General features: G+C 40.0%; 1 protein-coding gene across 3 annotated transcripts in view; it reads left to right on the top strand.

Annotated features, from left to right (window-relative positions):
• DSP (desmoplakin) overlaps positions 1-19,764 on the top strand; it is a 39,171-nt gene that overhangs the window by 15,238 nt on the left and 4,169 nt on the right. Inside the window, exons 6-23 of one of the 3 annotated variants that reach the window (XM_064425263.1) lie at positions 341-391; positions 1,426-1,587; positions 2,513-2,617; positions 3,800-3,895; positions 4,106-4,231; positions 5,002-5,154; positions 6,191-6,345; positions 6,749-6,875; positions 7,411-7,615; positions 8,145-8,362; positions 9,115-9,281; positions 9,593-9,731; positions 11,751-11,944; positions 12,803-12,965; positions 13,562-13,645; positions 14,574-14,681; positions 15,318-15,416; positions 16,204-16,701. In XM_064425263.1, coding sequence (XP_064281333.1) covers positions 341-391; positions 1,426-1,587; positions 2,513-2,617; positions 3,800-3,895; positions 4,106-4,231; positions 5,002-5,154; positions 6,191-6,345; positions 6,749-6,875; positions 7,411-7,615; positions 8,145-8,362; positions 9,115-9,281; positions 9,593-9,731; positions 11,751-11,944; positions 12,803-12,965; positions 13,562-13,645; positions 14,574-14,681; positions 15,318-15,416; positions 16,204-16,701 — 2,850 coding nt within the window. Of the gene's footprint in view, positions 1-340; positions 392-1,425; positions 1,588-2,512; positions 2,618-3,799; positions 3,896-4,105; positions 4,232-5,001; positions 5,155-6,190; positions 6,346-6,748; positions 6,876-7,410; positions 7,616-8,144; positions 8,363-9,114; positions 9,282-9,592; positions 9,732-11,750; positions 11,945-12,802; positions 12,966-13,561; positions 13,646-14,573; positions 14,682-15,317; positions 15,417-16,203; positions 18,496-19,764 lie in introns of all 3 variants that reach the window. The other 2 variants (XM_064425254.1, XM_064425247.1) reach the window with 2 other exon arrangements.

Below are 19,764 nucleotides of genomic sequence, written 5' to 3'. Positions count from 1 at the left end.
TAATTTATACTAGTTCACAATCTCCAAGGCTTGCTCTAGGACTAGCTGGTACAGGAGTTAGGTGCAGAAAGAAATCCAGTTTTGAGTGTTATTTTGGTGTTACAGATTATGTGCAAGCTTGGTTACATACCGAGCATCCATGAGAGTAGCAAGTTTGTCTAAGCCTTGGTTTTGTGCTTCCTGAGTCATCCAGTGGAGCAAATCTGCTATTGACAGATGTCTCTTGCAGGCATTTGCATGTTACCACCTGCAATTATTATGATATTGACTCTGTAAAGTAAATACCAGCAAATAGGCAACTTGTAAAAGGCTCACTAAGTGTTTGCTGTCTGTGTTCCAGCGGGAGAAGGCTGCAGTTCATCAGCTGGAGGAGGAATATGAAGGCCTGCTGGTAAGCAAGGAATGTGGTCATTTCTGAGACCCTGTTTGCTTTATTAACACCTGTGTGATTGTCAAGGGATACTTCGGGTTTTGACAGAGTGACAGATGCACATTAAAATAACTATTCAGCAGTAAACTGAAAGTGCTTTATAGCTTCTGAAAGATTCACTTTGAGTCATGGACTTGAGATTAATGCATTGCCTGCTGTATAATTGACCTGTTCTCACAAGGAAGTTTCTAGTTTGCACCTGGTGAAGGGAGTTGGTCACTAAGCAGGCAAAGAGTAGACCTTTACCTCCTTAATGGGAGCAAATGTAGTGATGAAATTAGGATGTATATGAAACTTTAAAAGTTACTCAAAGGTGGGACTAGAACCAACCAAATTCTGTGTAGGGCTGTGCATCTTCCCTGCTGCAGATCTTCATGTAAAACACAGTGAGAATCTTGTGCAAATGGTTTATTTAACACTTGGGATCAGAATCTGATTCCTGGCAACCTGATTTCAAGTAACAGGATGTTTATTGTGACGTGAAGACAAAAAATTTTTTCTTGAACTGTCAACTGTGCAAAAGATGCTGCTATAACATCAAGGATGTACTATGAGCAGCAAATGCAAGTAAAAGTATGTTAAATGTTCAGGCATTTCTTGTACTTCCCCCAATGCCTTTTTGCTTGCCTTCCTGCATGTCTGCTACACGTGTGCTAGAAATACATTTGAGAAGGTGCTGACATCAGGTTCCTATTCTATAAATCCTGAAATGTTGTGCACTGGTTCAATGGTTCATGGTTCAATAAACCCAGGCACATCTGCTGTCCATTGCCAACAGGTTTTACAGACACGTTGGTTGTATTGTTATTTTACTTAAAAAAAACAAAAACCAACCCCAAAAAAACCCCAAAAACCCCCAACAAACCCAAAAAAAGACCAAAACCAACCAAACAAACAAAAAATGCAAAAGCCATGCTGTGCTCTTAGCTTCCCTTTCTCCACCCAGCTCAGGCATTTATATGTTTATGGCTTCTCATTTCTGTACTTCCTTGCAGAAATATTCCTTTGAGAGAATGGATCAACTTCGCCAGTTCCAGAACCTCATCCAGGCCACAAGCAGAGAGATCATGTGGATCAATGACTGTGAGGAAGAGGAGCTCCTCTATGACTGGAGTGACAGGAATACTGATATTGCCAGGAAGCAAGAGTCCTTCTCAGTAAGATAGCTCAACCTCCCTGTGCTTTCCATCAGCCCTCTCTTGGAACAGTCAGGGGGAAACAGCCTCTCTTGGGAAAAGCTCATCACAGCGTGTTTCTTCATGAAGTTCCTGGGGTTTTTTATCAATAATTTTCAATAAAGTACTATGTAATAACCTTTTGAGTCAGGACAGGACAATTTTTTGAGGATTTTGCTCCCATTCAGGGAGTTGTCATAGTTTATTTTGACCTTGGAATGTGGCCTTCTTGGTACAGTCCACTACAGAGCAGTGATCACCTACAGCTTGTGCACACAGTCATTGTGCTGGCATGCCAAACTAAGGGACTTCAATCCAGCAGTTTTAATTCTCCCTGCTGGGACTGTGCAGGGCTCAGAGGTCCCCATATTTGGCCCTGGTTATCTGTCACCAGGAAGGAGAGCTGTGCTCTCTTCCTCTGATGGTTCTGCCAGCAGCACATTGCATGCATGGTCAGATGTAGTTTGCCCCGCTCCTTGTCGTCTGTGGGTGTGTAGGGAAATGGAGCATGTGTGTTTGTTTAACCAGTATTGGTGCTGATCACCACATTGAAAAAGGAATGAAAGTTCGCACTATTATGAAAGTGCCTTTTTTTAGTTCAGTTGTTCTTGATGTTGCAAGATGCAGTTGTTTTTGCTTCCATCATTCTTAAGAAAGGCAGAACTTAATTGTGCTTTGGTCTCTGAAACAGCAAGCCTAGAGACTAGAATTGAGATGATTGCACCTTCTTTGATTCTACTGTCTTCATAATTAACTTCAGTACACCTGATGGAAACACTTTATAGTGTTAGAGGGGATAATTTTATATTATCACAACTATCTGGGAAATTTTAAGCAAATGAAAACACTGTTCTGCCTGTGCAGTGTACCTTTGGAGTTAATTTAATGCTGTGCTTTGGTTATTTAGAAACGTATGAGTGAACTGGAGGTTAAAGAAAAAGAACTCAACAAGCTAAAGCAAGAAAGTGACCAGCTAGTGCTCAATCAGCATCCTGCTTCAGACAAAATAGAGGTGAGTTAGACTTTGTGTGATTTCAGTTGCTCCTTTAGTTGCTATATGAGATAAGTTCTCCGTGAAAGTTCACATACAAAGTGCTGCATTTGGGCTCAAGAAGGGTTTGCCTGCCCAAAATCATGTCCATTTTACCTGTCTGTATGGGCTGCTCTAACAAATATTACTACCTTCCTCTACAAACACATCTATTAACAACTGCATGGTGATAGATGCAAGTAAAAATGAATTCTAAGCTTAGGGCGTTATCTGAGTGTGTTGAAATTGCTGTATCTCGACTTGTGCTGACTACAGTGCAGCAGAATTTATGATAGGAAGGCATGTCATTGCTGTTCTGCTGTCTTAGTAGGCATGTTTTGAAAAAAGCCACACCCTTTGTTGAAGGTTTATGTTTAATCCAGGTGCAAATACTTTCTGCAGCTGAAATTCATAGTGCCTTTTGGTGGCTTAGCCAAGATACTTTTGCTTTCACAGTTTGGTGTACACTTACTTTTTAATTAAGAAGATTGCAACAATTTGGACATTTTATTAGGAGATGCTGTAGTTGTTGCAGTTTCAAGAGTGCATAAGAACTCTGCAACTGAAGAAGCTAAAAGGAAAAAAAATAATCCTTTCTGCCTTTCAGTGTGTTTTCTTGGTTAACTGTTATCATATTGTGTAAAATCCTCTTTCTCCTGTAGTCAGTTTCTCTCTTAAAGGAAAGATTCTTTTAAGCTCCAGCAGTGAAGTGAAAGTTCTGTGTCATTTTTTAAAGAATATACATGGCTGCTTGAGTGTTTTGAATTTAAAAACAACAAGCATAAAATACTATGTTTGGAGGTGTTCCCTGAAAGAATGAGAACATGGCCATTTGCAGCTGAAATACTTTATTTGCACTACTGTTTGTGCATTTCACTCCTTTTTGTTAATGCACCTGGGGCTTTATGTTGATCAAACAAATTCAGGTCATGAACAGATTTCTCTTTGTGTCTCACAAGCAGGTATTTAACTCATTTCAGTTAGGTGGATGCTTAGAAGTTGTGAAACCATTTGCATGAATTACATCGTTCTGGTGTCCGTGAATTTGTTTTCGCAGATTTTTCATTTGCATTTGTGTGGAGTGTAGATAATTTTGCTTGAGTCTAGGTATGGGAGAGAGATCAGTGTGGTGGCCTGACTTTTGTATATTACTGTCTTTCTTAGGCCTACATGGATACATTGCAAACTCAGTGGAGCTGGATTCTTCAGATCACCAAATGTATTGATGTCCATCTGAAGGAGAATGCGGCTTACTTTCAGGTGAGTAGTGATGTGGAGAATTCACACTACTTTAAAAAAGTGTGAATCCCATCAAAGATGTATTTATTATGCATAGCACACTATTGCCATGTTATAAATGTTACCATTGTGCCAGAGGTGAACTGGGATTTCTCATTAAAGGATCCATCAGTTTTTAGCAGATGTTTTTAAGAGCTACACACAGCCAAATTCACAACTTTTCTCCCGTAGTTCTTTGAAGAGGCGCAAGCCACAGAGTGCTACCTGAAAAACTTACAAGACTCTATCAGAAAGAAGTTCATCTGTGATAAGAGCATGTCACTGCAGACTTTGCTGGAGCAGATCAAAGAGCTGGAGGTATTGTCACACTTGCCTGACAGGTTATGTTCTGCTTTTCTGGGAAACCAGCTGCCCTCTTTAGATACCAAATGTAAACTCAAGTGCACTGCAGTGTTTAAATACAGTACTGTATGAACTTGAGACCATTATATTTTTAAGTCTGGAATGAGTCCAAAAAATCCCCAAGTTTCTGACATGCTAACAAATGGAAAAAAAAAAAAAAAGGAATACTTTTATTCTTAGGTGGTAGAATAGATTTTGCCAAAGGATAAATGCATTTGATAAATGATTAAGCATGTCACTCTATCACCATAGTCTCTTTGAAAGGATGGAAGTCAGCTTTTTTGGCTGTTTTCTTATCATGAGTTAAGCACTACAGTCCCAAATTGGAGAAAAAATGGTCAGTGGTGTAAAAGGCCAATTGATGAAGTTAGGTTTGAAAGTGTAGTTGTTCAGTTTTTTTGTAAGCATTAATTTTTTTAGATTCTTTCAATTTATGTCTGTGTTTCTTAAACACTGCTTTAACTACATGGAAGATCTGTATGAAAAACCTGCTATGCAAATTTTGCAAACTTTGCATCTTGCCAGAGCTGCAGAGATACTTAGATGTTTCTCAGCTCTTTTTAAAACTGCAGTTTTACATTGTAGGTCAAGGACTCATCCCATTTGAACTAAAGTAAGTTTTGCCTACTATAAGCTCCAGATGTATCCCTCTCTTAATAAAACAGTGGGAACAAGATGCCTGTTCTTTTTAGAATAAATTTGTAACATATAATTAATCTTTGCAGAATGAACGAGAGAGAATTCTTGAATACAAGAGGCAAGTGCAGAGTTTGGTGAATAAATCCAGGAAGATTGTGCAGCTGAAGCCACGTAACCCAGACTATCGAAGTAACAAGCCCATTATCCTCAAGGCTCTGTGTGACTACAAACAGGATCTGGTATTGTATCCCTTTTTGGCTGAGAATGAACATTGTGTAAACTAGAACACTGCAAATTACTCAGTAAGCAGACCACTGAGCTGAAAAAGTGTAAGCCCTTTATCTGCTTTTGGTCAGCATGAATTTCTTTGACAGAAGAAGCTCTGCCTTTCTTGCCACTATGAATAAACAAGTAGGTTCTTATTGTTTAATAAATCTAGTCAAAATTACTATTATTAATCTATTAAATAGCATTAATACTCATATTTCAAATTAGAACATAAAAGTCCTATTGCTAATAAGATTGAAATCGTTGTACCGATGCCTCTATGCATCCACACCTTTTTTTTCGTGACTGTTCACCTTTCCAGTGCCTCTGTGGATCCTTAGGTGAACAATTCATCTAACAAAAGTGAGGAATATGCAGTTATTCATTGGTATTCCCATTTCTTTCATGGATGGGCTATGAAATGAATTATGTTTTTTCTTCCTCCTTAGTACTGAGGCTGCTTGGGTTTATTTCTGGTTTTTTTCCTTATCAATAAATTTAGATGTGCTTTCTGCTTATGTGCATTTTCCTGCACCATGGCCACACCTGTGGCTGCCTGGTGTCAGGATTTCTGGCAGTTGGAGCTGGTGAATCTGGCTCTGCCACACTCACTCCCAGTCCCTTTACAAATATGGATGCAGCACTAAATGTCCTCATGCCTTCAGCTCACTGGCTTAAAGCCATGCATGGTTGCACAGCTTACCAAGCCATGTGTCCACATTCAGTCTTTGTCAGGACAAGCCCCAGGTCTGATGATCTAGCAGACCGGGGTTCCCTGGCTCACTCTTGGGCTTTTTTTGGGTTTTCTTCACATGTAACCCAGATTCAGGGAGAAGGGGTTGATCTCTACTGATCTATTGCCCCAGTATGAAGCTGAGATGCACACCCAGACCTGGCATCTGGCAAGCACTCTTGCTTCTGTGATCTAGGTGCATCTCCCTTGTCTGTCCCTCCTGGAAGCCCCACCTTACTTAACTAAGGAAAGCCACTGCTCTTCATCCCTTACAGAAAACAGTGCGCAAAGGAGATGAGTGTATCCTGAAGGACAACAATGAGCGCAGCAAGTGGCTGGTGACCGGCCCTGGAGGAGTGGATATGCTGGTGCCATCTGTCAGCCTTATCATCCCACCCCCCAATCCATTGGCAGTGGATCTTGCTACCAAGTGAGTTGCTGCCTGAATGTGGATGCTTGCCACTGGGGTTAGAGTTCACTCAAAATAGCTACCAGTCTCAAAACATGTTCTGTGCCTTGATCAGAGTGCACTGTCCCTGCCCCTAAAGGTGGGGGTTAAGAACTAGACCCTTGCCTTGAGGAAGCTCAGTTCAGTGAAACTTGCTGTTATCTAGGTTGGGGCCTAGAAATGTTTAAAAGTTAATATGTACGTGGTTTTTCTCATCTGTACTAATGAGAGTCATTTATAAATTAATTTCCAAGATTTTTTCAAGTAGAGAACAAGCCTTTACAGACTCCACATCTGGTGGATGTTTCTTGGGGTGTTTTGTAGCTGTGCTGCAAGGAGAGATGCATTTTGATCACGCTTTTTTTTTTTTTTTCCTTCATGCCAGAATTGAGCAATACTATGAAGCTATTTTAGCTTTGTGGAACCAGCTGTATATCAACATGAAGAGCCTGGTGTCCTGGCATTACTGCATGATTGACATTGAGAAAATCAGAGCCATGACTATTGCCAAGGTAAGACACCAGCTGGCCTTGACTGCAGACCAGAGACATCCATGACCTGATGTCTGCTGTCCCAAGCAGAGACCCTGCAGTATCCTGTGCAGATGTATGTTCTACAAAACCACAGGCCTTCCTTTTGCTAGCTTGCACAAAAACTTTCACATATGGAAGTTGTAATTTTATTAAAGGAGAAACAAAATACTTTCCTACTCAAACAGATAGGCAAGAAGATTAGCTAAGGGAATTTATTACATACTTGTTGTATTAGCTCCCACTGTACAGGGGCATGGATAAACAGAGTAAGAGGTAGAATTTCAAACTGCTGTTAAAGTATGAAATGATGGTAACAAGGATTGGTTAACTCAGATGGTATTATTACCATACTTTTAGAGGCAGTCTAGTTAGGATTTATTCTGAAGTGTGATTACTTTGGGTTTTTTTATAGATTTATGATATTATAGTGTTCTTTAATGATTAACTAGTCATAAAACTTCCCCAATTGCTTTTTCCCCCTTTTATTTCAAAATTCCTTTCTTCCTTTTTTCAGCTGAAAACAATGCGTAAGGAAGATTACCAAAAAATAATAACTGACCTAGAGATCCATTACCAAGAATTCCTCAGAAATAGCCAAGGCTCAGAGATGTTTGGTGATGAAGACAAACGAAAGATCCAGACTCAGTTCACTGATGCTCAGAAGCACTACCAAACCTTGATCATACAGCTGCCTAATCAACCACGACAGCCACAAACAGGTTTGTTGTCATCCTCGCTTTTGTAGAGTTTGGATTGCTGGGTTTTCTTTGTGCCAGAGGTGGTGGGTGGTGCATTCTTTTTATATGAAAATGTTGTATTCAGCATATGAATAGGAATATGTTTAAGAATTGTTCTGCTGTCTCCCAGCGTAACAAAACTGGCCATGCACAGGGGAAGATTTTCTTCTTCCTTCCTTTGATGGGAATCTGGGAATATGCTCTAAAACTCATAGTGCTCTAAAGCTCTAAAAACTGCTGGGAGAATGAGAGGAATTTAGTCCATCTGATACATTTTCTCGTATTAGGAAGCAAAATCTCACTGCTGCGTTTTAGGAAGCAAGTTTATATTTTTGTGAAGGAGGGATTTCATTCCCTGAAACAGCTGCCTAGGGGCCCACATCTTCCACCTGTCCTCAGTTGTACAGGTCAACTCTGTGCTTGGATCACTTGGGCACTGCCTTGGCTTCCTGCATGTTCCTGCTCAGTTCTCTGGCAGTTGATGCTTACCCAATTCATTTTACCATTTCAGTGGTCCCAACCGAGAGCTGTCCCGTGGGTTCCTCAAACACCATAATCATTAATGAGAGAAACCGAGAGTATGAGAAGCAGGAGGCCTGGCTGCTGATGGAGCTTCAGAAACTTCGGCGTCAGATTGAAGCTTCTGAGATTCAGATGGTTCAAAGAGCTCCTCTTGGAGTGGATCAAGGGGCTATGCATGACTTTTCAGTCAGAATAAAGGACTTAGAGGTAACCATGGATGTTTGTCTTTGATTATCTCAAGCTTTGTATGACTCTGTGCTGCAATTCTGTTTATGATCAGCTGGGAAAGACACAAATCCTGTGCAGAATAATCTCAGTTGGAGGCTAACCATAATGATTTGGATTAGAATTTACCTTCCAAGTAGAAAAAGTTGACTCTTGAATTTTAGAAATCAAATTTTGCCAGGCAAGGAATACAGAAAGACTGATGTCAGGTCGCTGTCAGTTCATGTTAAGCCTCATCCAGAGTAAAGCACCACTAAAATCCTTTACCAAGGACTTCACATAACCACCTACCTGTAAAGTGCTGTCTGTGGGATACAGACTGGATACACGAGGCTTACTATCCCTCTCCTAGCTCTTTAGATTTGTGGGAGACCATGGAGGGAAGATTGGTACAAAAAGATAACGGGTTCAGCATACGAGGAATCCCCATGGGGCAATGGGGTTGCAAAGGCCTCAAGAGCAGAAGGACCTTGGCATGTCAGAGCCAAGTTTTGGAGTGAGTTTTGAAGTGTAGATGCTCAAAAAGACATATGATCTATTGTGGACAAAAAAGAAACTGCTCAGTAGTGCTTGCCTTGAAGAAAGCAAGCTCAGCCACTTCTTCAGTCCTCAGTCAAGCCAGTTATGTAAGATCAGACTGCTTGGATAAGGAGACCAATTCCGTATGAATATAGAATAGAATGATCATTCAGCCAACCAAAAATGTGTAAACCAGGCATTTTCTTTTCCCTTAGGGTGTGCAGAATGACTCTCAAATAATGGCTGAAACCCTCAATAAGCATAAGGACTTGCTGCCTAACTTCAGAGGCTGTGAGAAGTATGTGTACTTGCAATCAGAGATAAATGCCCTCTTTCAAAAACTGGAAAATATTAATGGTGTTTCTGCTGGCTACTTAGACAGGTAAGTAAATTGAGACTATTGCAATAAATACTTACTTTCTCCCATAATTCATAGTCCAAAAAGCTGCCTTTTGTTATCAGTAGTGTAAAATTACACCTTTTTGTCTGCAAATTGTGTACTTGCTGATAGAAACAGACAGGTGAATTTCTTCTCTTTTCTGGAACACTTTAAAAAAAGAAAGTGAGAAACATGGGTATCACAGAAATTTCATATGTTACCTATTTTCTTTAGCCAATCATCTGCAATTAATTAAAAATGTCACTGTTCTTTCCATAGTCCATAATGGATTTGTCTTGTATCATTTATTTTAGCTTGAATGCACTGAGGTGTCTGCTCCAGGTTATTCTGCAAACAGAAGATGTGATCAGAGTTTTTGAAGTGAGGCTGTCTGAAGAGGAGACTGTTCCTTTGGATCTTGATAAAGTGGAGGCTTATCGGGCTTGTCTGAAGGTGAGGGGCCAAACCCAAGGACACACCAAAACAAAATTCGTAGCTGCCAGCACTGATCTGTTGAGCTGGGGGGACCCTTCCAAAACCACAGGAGATAGAAATGCTGATCCTGTTTTTTTTTATGTATAAACATACAATGTTTTGTAAATCAGGACTATTCTTGTTGGACGGTTAAGAGGGGGGATTGTCCTGCTCTGTCTGCACTGGTGTTCCCTCCCCTTGAGTCCTGTGCTCAGTTTTGGGTGCCACAAGATAAAAAATAAATAAAGTTATTAGATAGCATCCAAAGGAGGGCTTTGAGAATGGTGAAGGGCTTTGAGGAGCAGCTGAGTTCACTTGGTCTGTTCAGCCTGGAAAAGAAAAGAGTAAGGGGAGACCTCATTGCTGTCCACAGCTTCTTCACAAAGGGAAGAGGAGAGGCAGGCATTGATCTCTTCTCTGTGGTGACCAGTGGCAGGAGCCAAGGGAACAGGAAGGAGCTGTGTCAGGGGAACTTTAGGATGGATATCAGGAAAAGGTTCTTCATCCAGAAGTGCACTGGGCACTGGAACAGGCTCCCCAGAGAAGTGATCACAGCACCAAGCCTGACAGAGTTAAAGAAGGGTTTGGACAACGCTCTAAGGCATATAGTGTGACTCTTGGGGTGTCCTGTGCAAGGCCAGGAGTTTGATTCAATGATCCTTGTGGGTCATTTCCAACATAGGAAACTGTGATTCTATGAAATTATTGAAAATAGCATACAGGTTATTATTTCTTCCACCCCCTGGTTGTAGCTGCCCCCACAGCAAGGGCAGCTGCATGGAAGGTTTCTGTAGGTCTCATTTGACTTGACAAAAGGGTAAATGGGTTGTGCTCTATTTGCACCATCTACACACTTTTTCCCTACTAAAGGTAAGAACAAAAAATAATGAAAGAGTTCTTGTTCTCCCAAATGCATTCAGTGCACAAAAGGACCGGCAGATAAAGATGGATAAAAGACTGGATCTGCAAGACAACTTTGTGCTCAGCAAAGCAGTTATTTCCCTTTTCCCCTTGTACAGGCTGAATACTTTTCACTTTAAGATTTGACATAGACGCTGTAGCAAAACCAGGACACTCAATAACACTCAAATTTACTTGTTACACCTAGAGGACAGCAAGGGCAATTAATAGCCTATATGCAAGAAGGGAGATATTGCCTTCTTGCATATAGGCTATTAATTCACTAATGATAAACACAGATAACAGTGTACAGAAATGGGTTACAGAGACCTTCCATGCAGCTGGAGTTGTTCTTAGCTGGTGTAAATTTGAGCTACACCAAAAAAAAAAACCAAAAAGCCCAAACCAAAAACCACAACCAAAAAAAGGCTTGAGCATATCACTGAAGGCTGTAGCCATTCATGTGACTGGGGCTACAAGGCAGACCACTGCCTGTGCTGTATATTCCATTTGGTGATGCCCACAGGTAGTGTACCTAAACAAGTGTGTGCGCGTGTGTGTGTGTGAAGAAACGTCTCCATGGTAGATGTTTATAAAAATGTAAATAGGAAAACAAAACAAAAAAAAAACCTGTGCAGATTTTTAGGTGTTTAAATATTGGATATGCCACTCCTGAGGCTTGATTCCACAGCTGTTGCAAGTGTAGTAATCTTTTGTACTTCAGTGAAATTTTCTAGTCAGTTGTTTCTAGGAACAAGCAAGGCTCTTGTTCTGCTTTGGTTGTTGTCTTGTTCTGCTCTGCAGAGTTCTGAGAAACTGAAATGTTTGCTTTAGAATATAATAGCAGAGGGCTTTGGTTTAACAAATTATTTAGTCTAACTTTAAACACATTTTTAAGCTGAGCTGTTCACCAAAATAGGTGTTTCACTTTAAATATTTTAAGTTCAGCTGACATATATACATATGGCACTATACATACCTTACTGAGTTAAAAACAACATCTTTAGATCCCAGCATACTCTGCATGCTGTTAAATTGGTTAAGTATCAGAATCTTCTCAAGAATAATTAAATGACAACATTTTTGTTTTTTCTCCAGAAAATGAAAGCAGACCTAAATATGAAGAAGTCATTACTGAATACCTTGGAAAATGAGCTGCAGAGAACACTTCAGATTCACTCACAGTCTTGCCAGTCATACACCCTGTATGACATGGACATTGGAAAGTACTGTGACAAGGTTACTCAGCTAATAGACCGCTGGCAGAGGGCTGAGAAGCAGATTGATAACAGGTTTGTTCATGTTTTCAGAGCATTTTCCTTATTGCTGTTGCTACCAAGATCATCTTAGCAGTGAATTCTGAAAGACCTGATGTGCACTAATCTTTGCTTCCAAAGGACAAATGGTGACTTCAGGGCAATAAGACTCGAGCTATTGTGAATAGGTTGAACATACTTCAAAAGGAATTCTGTAAGACCAAGCAGAAAAATGTAGTTAGCCATGCAAATGTCTAACCTATGGGCTAAAGAGTTGTTAATTTCTTTTTTTTAAACTCTTGCTAATGTTCTTGGATTAAGTACTTCCAGTCAGTATTTCCCCCCTCAGAAAAGCAACCATGCTTATTTCTCAACACCCTGTACTAGAGGGTTGAAAAGGTAACACTAAGAATTAAGTAACAAAATCGAACCTTGAATCTAAATTGTGAACAGAAGGCATATTCTGGTTGTTTGAGGGGGAGAGGTAGAGGTTGGGGTATGGCTTGTTTTAGTTTGTTTTATTTTGTTTTTATCTGAGGGCAAAATGTAGTCCTAACTGGTTGCTGATTCTTCAGTGAAAATTGAGAACAAGAGTGCTGAAGTCAGCAAACTTGATTTTTATCACTGCAGGTTTTATTTATTCCTCACTTTGACAGGAAGGCCCAACCTCTGTATATTACAGAGTTACTCAAAAGTGAGGTATGAAAACCCCATGTTGGGTGACTAATAACCAGTACAATTCTATTTATTTAAAATTTTTGTTCATAATCTCCTTTTCAGAGCTTCCCATAGTTTTATGTAAGTTTATTTGTATCTTATTTCTGAAAACTGTGTAAAGAGAGAGAAAGAGAATGCACTTTGCATTTTTACAGGTTTTTCCCTTTTTTTCCCTAGGTCATGGGATTTGGAAAGGCAGATCAAACAGCTGAAAACCTACCGAGATCTCTACCAGGCTCTTTGCAAGTGGATCTGTGATGCCAAGCGTCGGCAAGATGCTATTGAGTCCATGAAGCTGTGTGATTCCAACACTATCATGAGATACCTACATGATCAGAAGGTATGCAGCCCCTGAATGAGTTGTCTTCAGCCATCTGGATTTTAAATTGTTTTGCTGTACAGAAAATATTGGTATCAATGCAGTCTGCAATACAGTGGCCTGTTTTGAATTATAAAGTATGCAAGCTACCAAAAAACACCACATATGTAGAAGGCAGGAGGGAGGAAATATTATTGTCCTCATTACTTTCTGTCAGCACTGCAACAGATTATGAACAAGACTGTGTTTGGCTCCTACACATTCACTGACACTCTTACACATCAGCTTTGAATTAATTCAAGGGACTGTAAGATGGTGCAACTTATGGGACAAATTACAGCACAAAAATAAAAATCAAGTAAATATATCTAAGCTAAAGTCAAGGAACTCTGCCTTCCCAGCTCTGGAGATTTTTCAGTTGCTGAATGTTTTCTCTGAGAAAAACCTTCTCATGCTCAAAGAGCTTACTGTTGTAAAAACTGCCCAGGTAGAGGTTATTTCAGGTCTCAGCCTCAGGGACTCCTGCTTCAGGTGTTTTCTGATGGAGGCAGCATGTACAGGAGGAAATACTGGTAAATCTTGCAGGAGTGTTTCATGGCTCACTTTTCTCTTGGCAGAACTTGCACAGTGAAATCTGTGGGAAGCGAGACAAAGTCGAGGAGCTTCTCAAGCATGCAGATCAGTGCTCAGCTGCAATTAAGGTACTTGGATCTCAGCATTTTTGTGGGGTGTGGTTTTTCATGGTCAGGCACATCCCGTTGTCTCTGCTCTGCTGACGGGTGAAAAGTCAGCTCCCTGATGTGTGTGTACAGAAATTGCTGGGGTGAAGTGCTTCTGAGTACAAAACACAATGAAAGCAATTTGTGTACTTGCCACCTGAGGACTATGGGATCGTGCAGCAGATACCAGTGAGAGCTTCTCTTCAGGTGAATCAAAGCCTCCTTCTAGCCAGACCAAACTTTCCAGTTCACGTGTTAAAAAGCATAAGGAAGTCAAGAACAGATTGGTGCTTAACGAATTAGGTCTGATTAGGGTCTGATCTAGGAGGCAAGACAAATGCAGATTAGCAGGAGGAGTGGTGTGCAATAGTAATGAAAACCAATGACATACAGAGGAAATGGTTTTGTGGTCCTTGCATTTTTATGTCATCTTTATATCTGTGCTTTCTCCAGCTCAGTCTTACTCTCTGTGACAAAGATTTTGCTATATATGTGACATGGCATATGTGATACAAAAGAGATGCAGAGACTGTTATTTCTGATGAAGTTTTGGTGGATAACAGTACTTAGACCAGTTACTCCATAAAACTGAATCTTTTCCATCTCCATGTTGCCCTCAACTTTCAGAAATGGTTGTATTCTTGTTTTTGTAAAATGTTTTTCCTCTTTTTCCCTTGTCATTCTCCTCCATGAATCTCCACAGGGGTACTTGAGGTGATTAGCTTCTGTTTATGACAGAGCTATGTTATGATCATCTCTACATGGTCAGAAATATAAACAAGGGGAAAATGTAGCTTTTCATTAAGGAAACAAAACCAAAAAACCCCAAGAACCTGCATTTTCTGAAATAGATTCACAGAGAATTCTTTGGCAGTTTCTAAATGGATCTTGCATTTGTCTTGTTTTTCAGGATTATGAACTACAAGTTGCTTCCTACAGTTCAGGATTAGAAACATTGCTCAACATACCTATCAAGAAGAGTGTGGTTCAGTCTCCTGCAGTCCTTATTCTACAAGAGGTACCTTTCTTTCCTCCCTTTCAGTCTTCTGAATGCATTTTGTTTGTCTGTGAGCCCTTGTGAGTCATACCCAGCTGTATTCTAATACTTAGCACTGTCACTGGTAATGTGTGCTAAGCACATAAGCACAAGGAATTAGTGCAGAATAGTCATTGTGCTGTAAAATCAGACCTGGGCTTGTTCAGACATTAGATTAGCCCTCAGGAATTTATCTGATTCCTATGCAGTGTCCACTGTATACATACTGTGAGAAAGGTAGATTAGTGCCCCAAGTGGTTTAGGCACTTTCAGCATGGGAATTAACTGCTATTAAAAATTTATCTTGGGTTACTTGTGACTGTCAGACAAGAAGAGCATGATGAACGAGGGGATGAAGTCTTGAATTTAATATCACATCAGTAATGGGGGGCAGACAATGCTGAAAAATCAAAAAAGGTGTGGATTTTTCATAAGGAAGAATTCGTACTTTTGGGGTCCTCAGAATGTCGTGTGAATTTGTGAGGAGTAGAATCTGCTTTTTACTTTGTTGAATGATGTGTTTGTTCAAGTAGATTGGAATCCTTTAAATGGTCTGGACATAGGTATGTTCATGTCTAACTCTAGTACAAGCTGCTAACAATTCTGTTTCTTTTCAAGGCTAATGAGGCTCAGTCCCGCTATATAGAGCTTCTGACAAGATCAGGAGATTATTACAGATTCTTGAGTGAAATGTTAAAGAGCATGGAGGATCTGAAGGTATTATTTTATTTTCTGTTATTTCATTTATATCACTGATCAGAGGCAGAAGGTACAGTATAAAATAGCTCACAAAACTGTATCCAGAACTCAGAGGTGTCCTACAAAGGAGGCATATCAGCAGAGTCATGCATCTTCTGTGAAAGAGTAGTGTTATACAAAGGGACCTCCAAGGTGGTGTGTGAAGTAAGGTAGAGAACCGATCTCTTTGGTTAATAAGGAGGTGCTCATCAAGGCACCTCCCAGCCTTGACCTCAGTGACAGCACAGATACTTCAGTGCTGAAAACTTGCTCCTCATGGTTGAGGACACCTCATTTTAGACCATATTCTAAAGTGTTTTGAAAGAAGCAACTTCTGATTTGATGCAGTTCAGTGAAACAGAGAGGCCCATTAAAGAAGTTGCATATATGGAATGTGATTTTTCACCTGTTTGAAAACTGGGGAGGTTCTAAAGATGACTGTTCCATGCTTAGCTGGTGAACTTCTGCTGCACCACATTTTCCTATCAGTAGCACACCTCCCTCCCCCTATAAATCATCTTTTCCCCTCTGAAAGTCATTATATGCTGATTTTTGCATAAGGCTTGATTCTGAATGAATAGATTGCAGAATTTATCTTGATGACATTAAATAAAAAGGGGGTTTAGATCTCATTGAAGCAGCAAAAAATTAATTTTTAAGTTGTCAGTGTTACAATGTATATTTTATTGCATGTGATGATTTTGAAACAGTTGTCAAAATATTTATGGGAGGTTTTTTTGTTTGTTTTTCTGCTATCATGTTGCAGATGAAAAACACCAAAATTGAACTCCTGGAAGAGGAACTCAGACTTGCTAGGGATTCAAATTCAGAGACAAGCAACAAACATAAATTCCTGGAGCAAAATCTGCAGAAGTACCAGATGGACATTTCTCAGCTCAAGGCAAAGCTGATGAGCTTGGAAGAAATGAAAAGACAAGCTGAAATGGATGGAAACTCTGCTAAGCAAAACCTAGACAAATGCTATGCCCAAATAAAGGATCTAAATGACAGAATAACCAGGTTGACTTATGAGATTGAAGATGAGAAAAGGAAAAGGAAGTTGCTGGAGGATAGATATGAGCAGCAGAAGAATGACTATGACCAACTGCAAAAAACAAGGCAAAATGAGAAAGACAGCCTTGGTTGGCAGAAGTTAGAGTCTGAGAAGGTCATCAAGGAGAAGGAGTACGAGATAGAAAGATTAAGGGTTCTTCTTCAGGACGAAGGCACACGGAAGAGGGAGTATGAAAATGAGCTGGCTAAGGTAAGAAACCAGTTTAGCGAGGAGATGAGTAATTTAAAGAACAAGTATGAAACAGAAATTAATATTAAGAAGACAACAATCCAGCAGATAGCTGCACAAAAAGATGATGATGCAAAAGGCCTCAGAGCCCAGGTTGACAGACTGACAAGAGAGAACAGAGACCTTAAGGATGAGATTGTGAGGCTGAACGATGCCATTCTGCAAACAACAGACCAACGGCGGAGGGCAGAGGAAGATGCTCTCCAGCAGAAGGCTTGCAGTTCTGAGGTGTCACAGCAGAAGCATCAGTTAGAGCTGGAGCTGAAACAGATCATTCAGCTTCGTGGGGAAGACAACTCAAGATACAAGCAGGCTCTTGAGGAGGCTGCCTCAACTATTCAGGATAAAACTAAGGAGCTGGAAAGGCTAAAGCTTCAGCTTCAGGAAGAGGCTAAAAGCCGATGGGAACTTGAAAATGAATTGGCTAAGGTAAGGAACAGTTATGATGAGGAAATTATTAGTTTAAAGAACAAATATGAAACTGAGATTAATATCACAAAGAACACAATTCACCAGGTCACCATGCAAAAGGAAGAGGAGACAAATAATTATAGAACACAGCTTGATAATGCCATGAGAGAAAATAGGAATTTGTGTGAGGAAATTAGGAGACTGAAGAATACGATAAGTCAGACAACAGATAATCTACGGAAAATAGAAGAGAATGCTCAGCAGCAGAAGGCAGCTGGCTCAGAGCTTTCTCAGAAGAAACAGCAGCTGGAGATTGAGCTAAAACAAGTTATTCAGAGACATTCTGATGAAAGCATGCGGTACAAACAGTCACTTGATGATGCTTCTAAAACCATTAAGGAAAGAAACAAAGAGATTGAAAGGCTGAGAAAGTTGTTGGATGTAGAAACAAGTCAGAGGAAAGAAGTGGAGGATGAGAACAGTCAGTTGAAAAGAGTCCAGTTTGACCTGCAGAAAGCGAACACGAGTGCAACTGAGACAATTAACAAGCTGAGGATCCAAGAGCAGGAACTGGCCAGACTGAAAATTGACTATGAAAGAGTTTCACAAGAGAAAAAAGGCAGGGATCAAGAAAGTGCAAAGTTCCAGAGCACTATAAAAGACTTGCAGATCCAGAAACATAAGCTGGAGGAGGAGCTTTGCAGACAGAACAAAAACTTAATGGAGGAAACATCCAGGAGGAAAAAACTGGAGGAGGAAATAGAAGGCATGAGGAGATCTCTGAGAGACCAGTCGGTTAAAATAACTAATCTCACACAGCAGATAGAGGAAGTATCTATTGTGAAGAAGAGGAATGAAGATGACCTTAGACACCAAAGAGAAGTATTAGATGGTCATGTGAGAGAGAAGCAAAGATACATGGAGGAGTTAAGAAAATACACATCTGATATTGAGACTTTACGTCGTCAGCTGGTCCAAGAACAGGAGCAATTAAAACAGGCTCACCTACGATATGAGCACTTACAGAAAACCTCTGAGGAAAAAAGCAAAGCCTTGAATGAATGCAAAATAGAGATCGAAAGGCTTCAGTCTCTCACCGAGAACCTTACCAAGGAACACTTGTTACTGGAGGAGGAGCTGCGAAATGTTAGATTGGAGTACGATGACCTCAGAATGGTCAGGAATGAAGTTGATGAGAAAAATACCACCATTGCTGAACTAAAGAATCAGCTTCAGATGAGCAGCAAGCAAACCCTGGAACTTCAGGGGTTGCTTAATGATTTACAGAAAGAAAGGGAAAAATTGAGACAGGAAATTGAAAAATTCCAAAAGCAAGCTCTAGAGGTATTCACACATATTTTGATCCCAGCTTTACTGTTTCTCAAATTTATAATTAATTGCAGTGTCGATTTGAACAAATTAATTCACTCTTTGCTGTTTGAAGTCACTGTACTTGTGACTAACATCCCCTTTATGACCTTTCCTCATGGTTAAGTTTTAAAGAAAAATTGCAGGATTTGGCCACTTCCTTAACCTCTGCTTGGGAACTGTTCTAGGGAGCCATAAGCTCTCATCACCTAGGAGAGCTTTGTTCTCAGGCCTTGCCCCAGCAGAAATCTGTGTTATGTGCCAGTGTCCAGCCAACCATCCTATGGAAAAAGGGGAGCATGTGGAGTACCACTGTGTTTTAATAGTTCTCTGCTGGCTGTGTGCTTCCCAGGCTGTTTCAGCCAGGACAAGTTAAAGCTGTCCTTTGAGGCTGACCTGAGTGCTGTCACAAACTAAACTGGCTAAAAACCCAGAAGCAACAAGCTGTCGAGGTGCTGATTAGCTGGGTAAGATGTTCACTCCAAGTGAGGATTAAGAGTCATGTTGTCAGCTGTGCCTAAGGTACTAAAAGCCTATCTTTCATGGTCTGTTTTGGTGATTTATGTTCCTGAGTCACTAAGGGCATTTGCAAATTTTACTATTGGCCCTTACTTCTTAAACTTCAGGTGACAACATAAACAAGTTAAAGAAAACATTTTTTAATATTTTGTTCTTCTGCCTGCTTTCTTGTTCAAAGAGCTACTCTTTAAATATATACAAGTGAGCACTTGTGAAAATGTATTTTTCCCTAGACTTGTCCCTTATATTTCTTTTCTCATATCCTTTATTCAGTTTTTCTTTCCTTTATTCTAAAAATCCTAGTACTGATATTAAAAAATACTAACATTTAGGATTATATAATACCTATGCATATATATATATATATATGTACATATATATGCATGTATTACAAGTAGATAAACTTGTATTCAGTTTAATATGCATACAAATGTGCATGCTTGTGGGTGTTTGTGCTTATGAACACATATATGAAGACACTGCATGAATTAAAATGGAAGGCAACACAGGTAAAATTGTTTGGAGTGACGTGTGAAACTAACAGGAAAGCAAAAATTGAGTTGTATGTTTCCTTTTTATCCATGTATGAGCAGTCTTTAGCTGATGCAAATTCCCCTGGATTAGTAGGACTGCCAGGACATCTGCTGGGCATCAGGCTATTTATGAGTCTCAAATGCTCTGTGTATTTGTCAGTGTACTGTGAGAAGTATCACAAAGTTACAGAGA

The sequence above is a fragment of the Passer domesticus genome, chromosome 1, assembly GCF_036417665.1.
Source record: "Passer domesticus isolate bPasDom1 chromosome 1, bPasDom1.hap1, whole genome shotgun sequence".
NCBI lineage: Eukaryota > Metazoa > Chordata > Aves > Passeriformes > Passeridae > Passer > Passer domesticus.
Note: the sequence above shows the minus strand (reverse complement) of the source record. Positions and strands in the feature narration are given on the sequence as shown.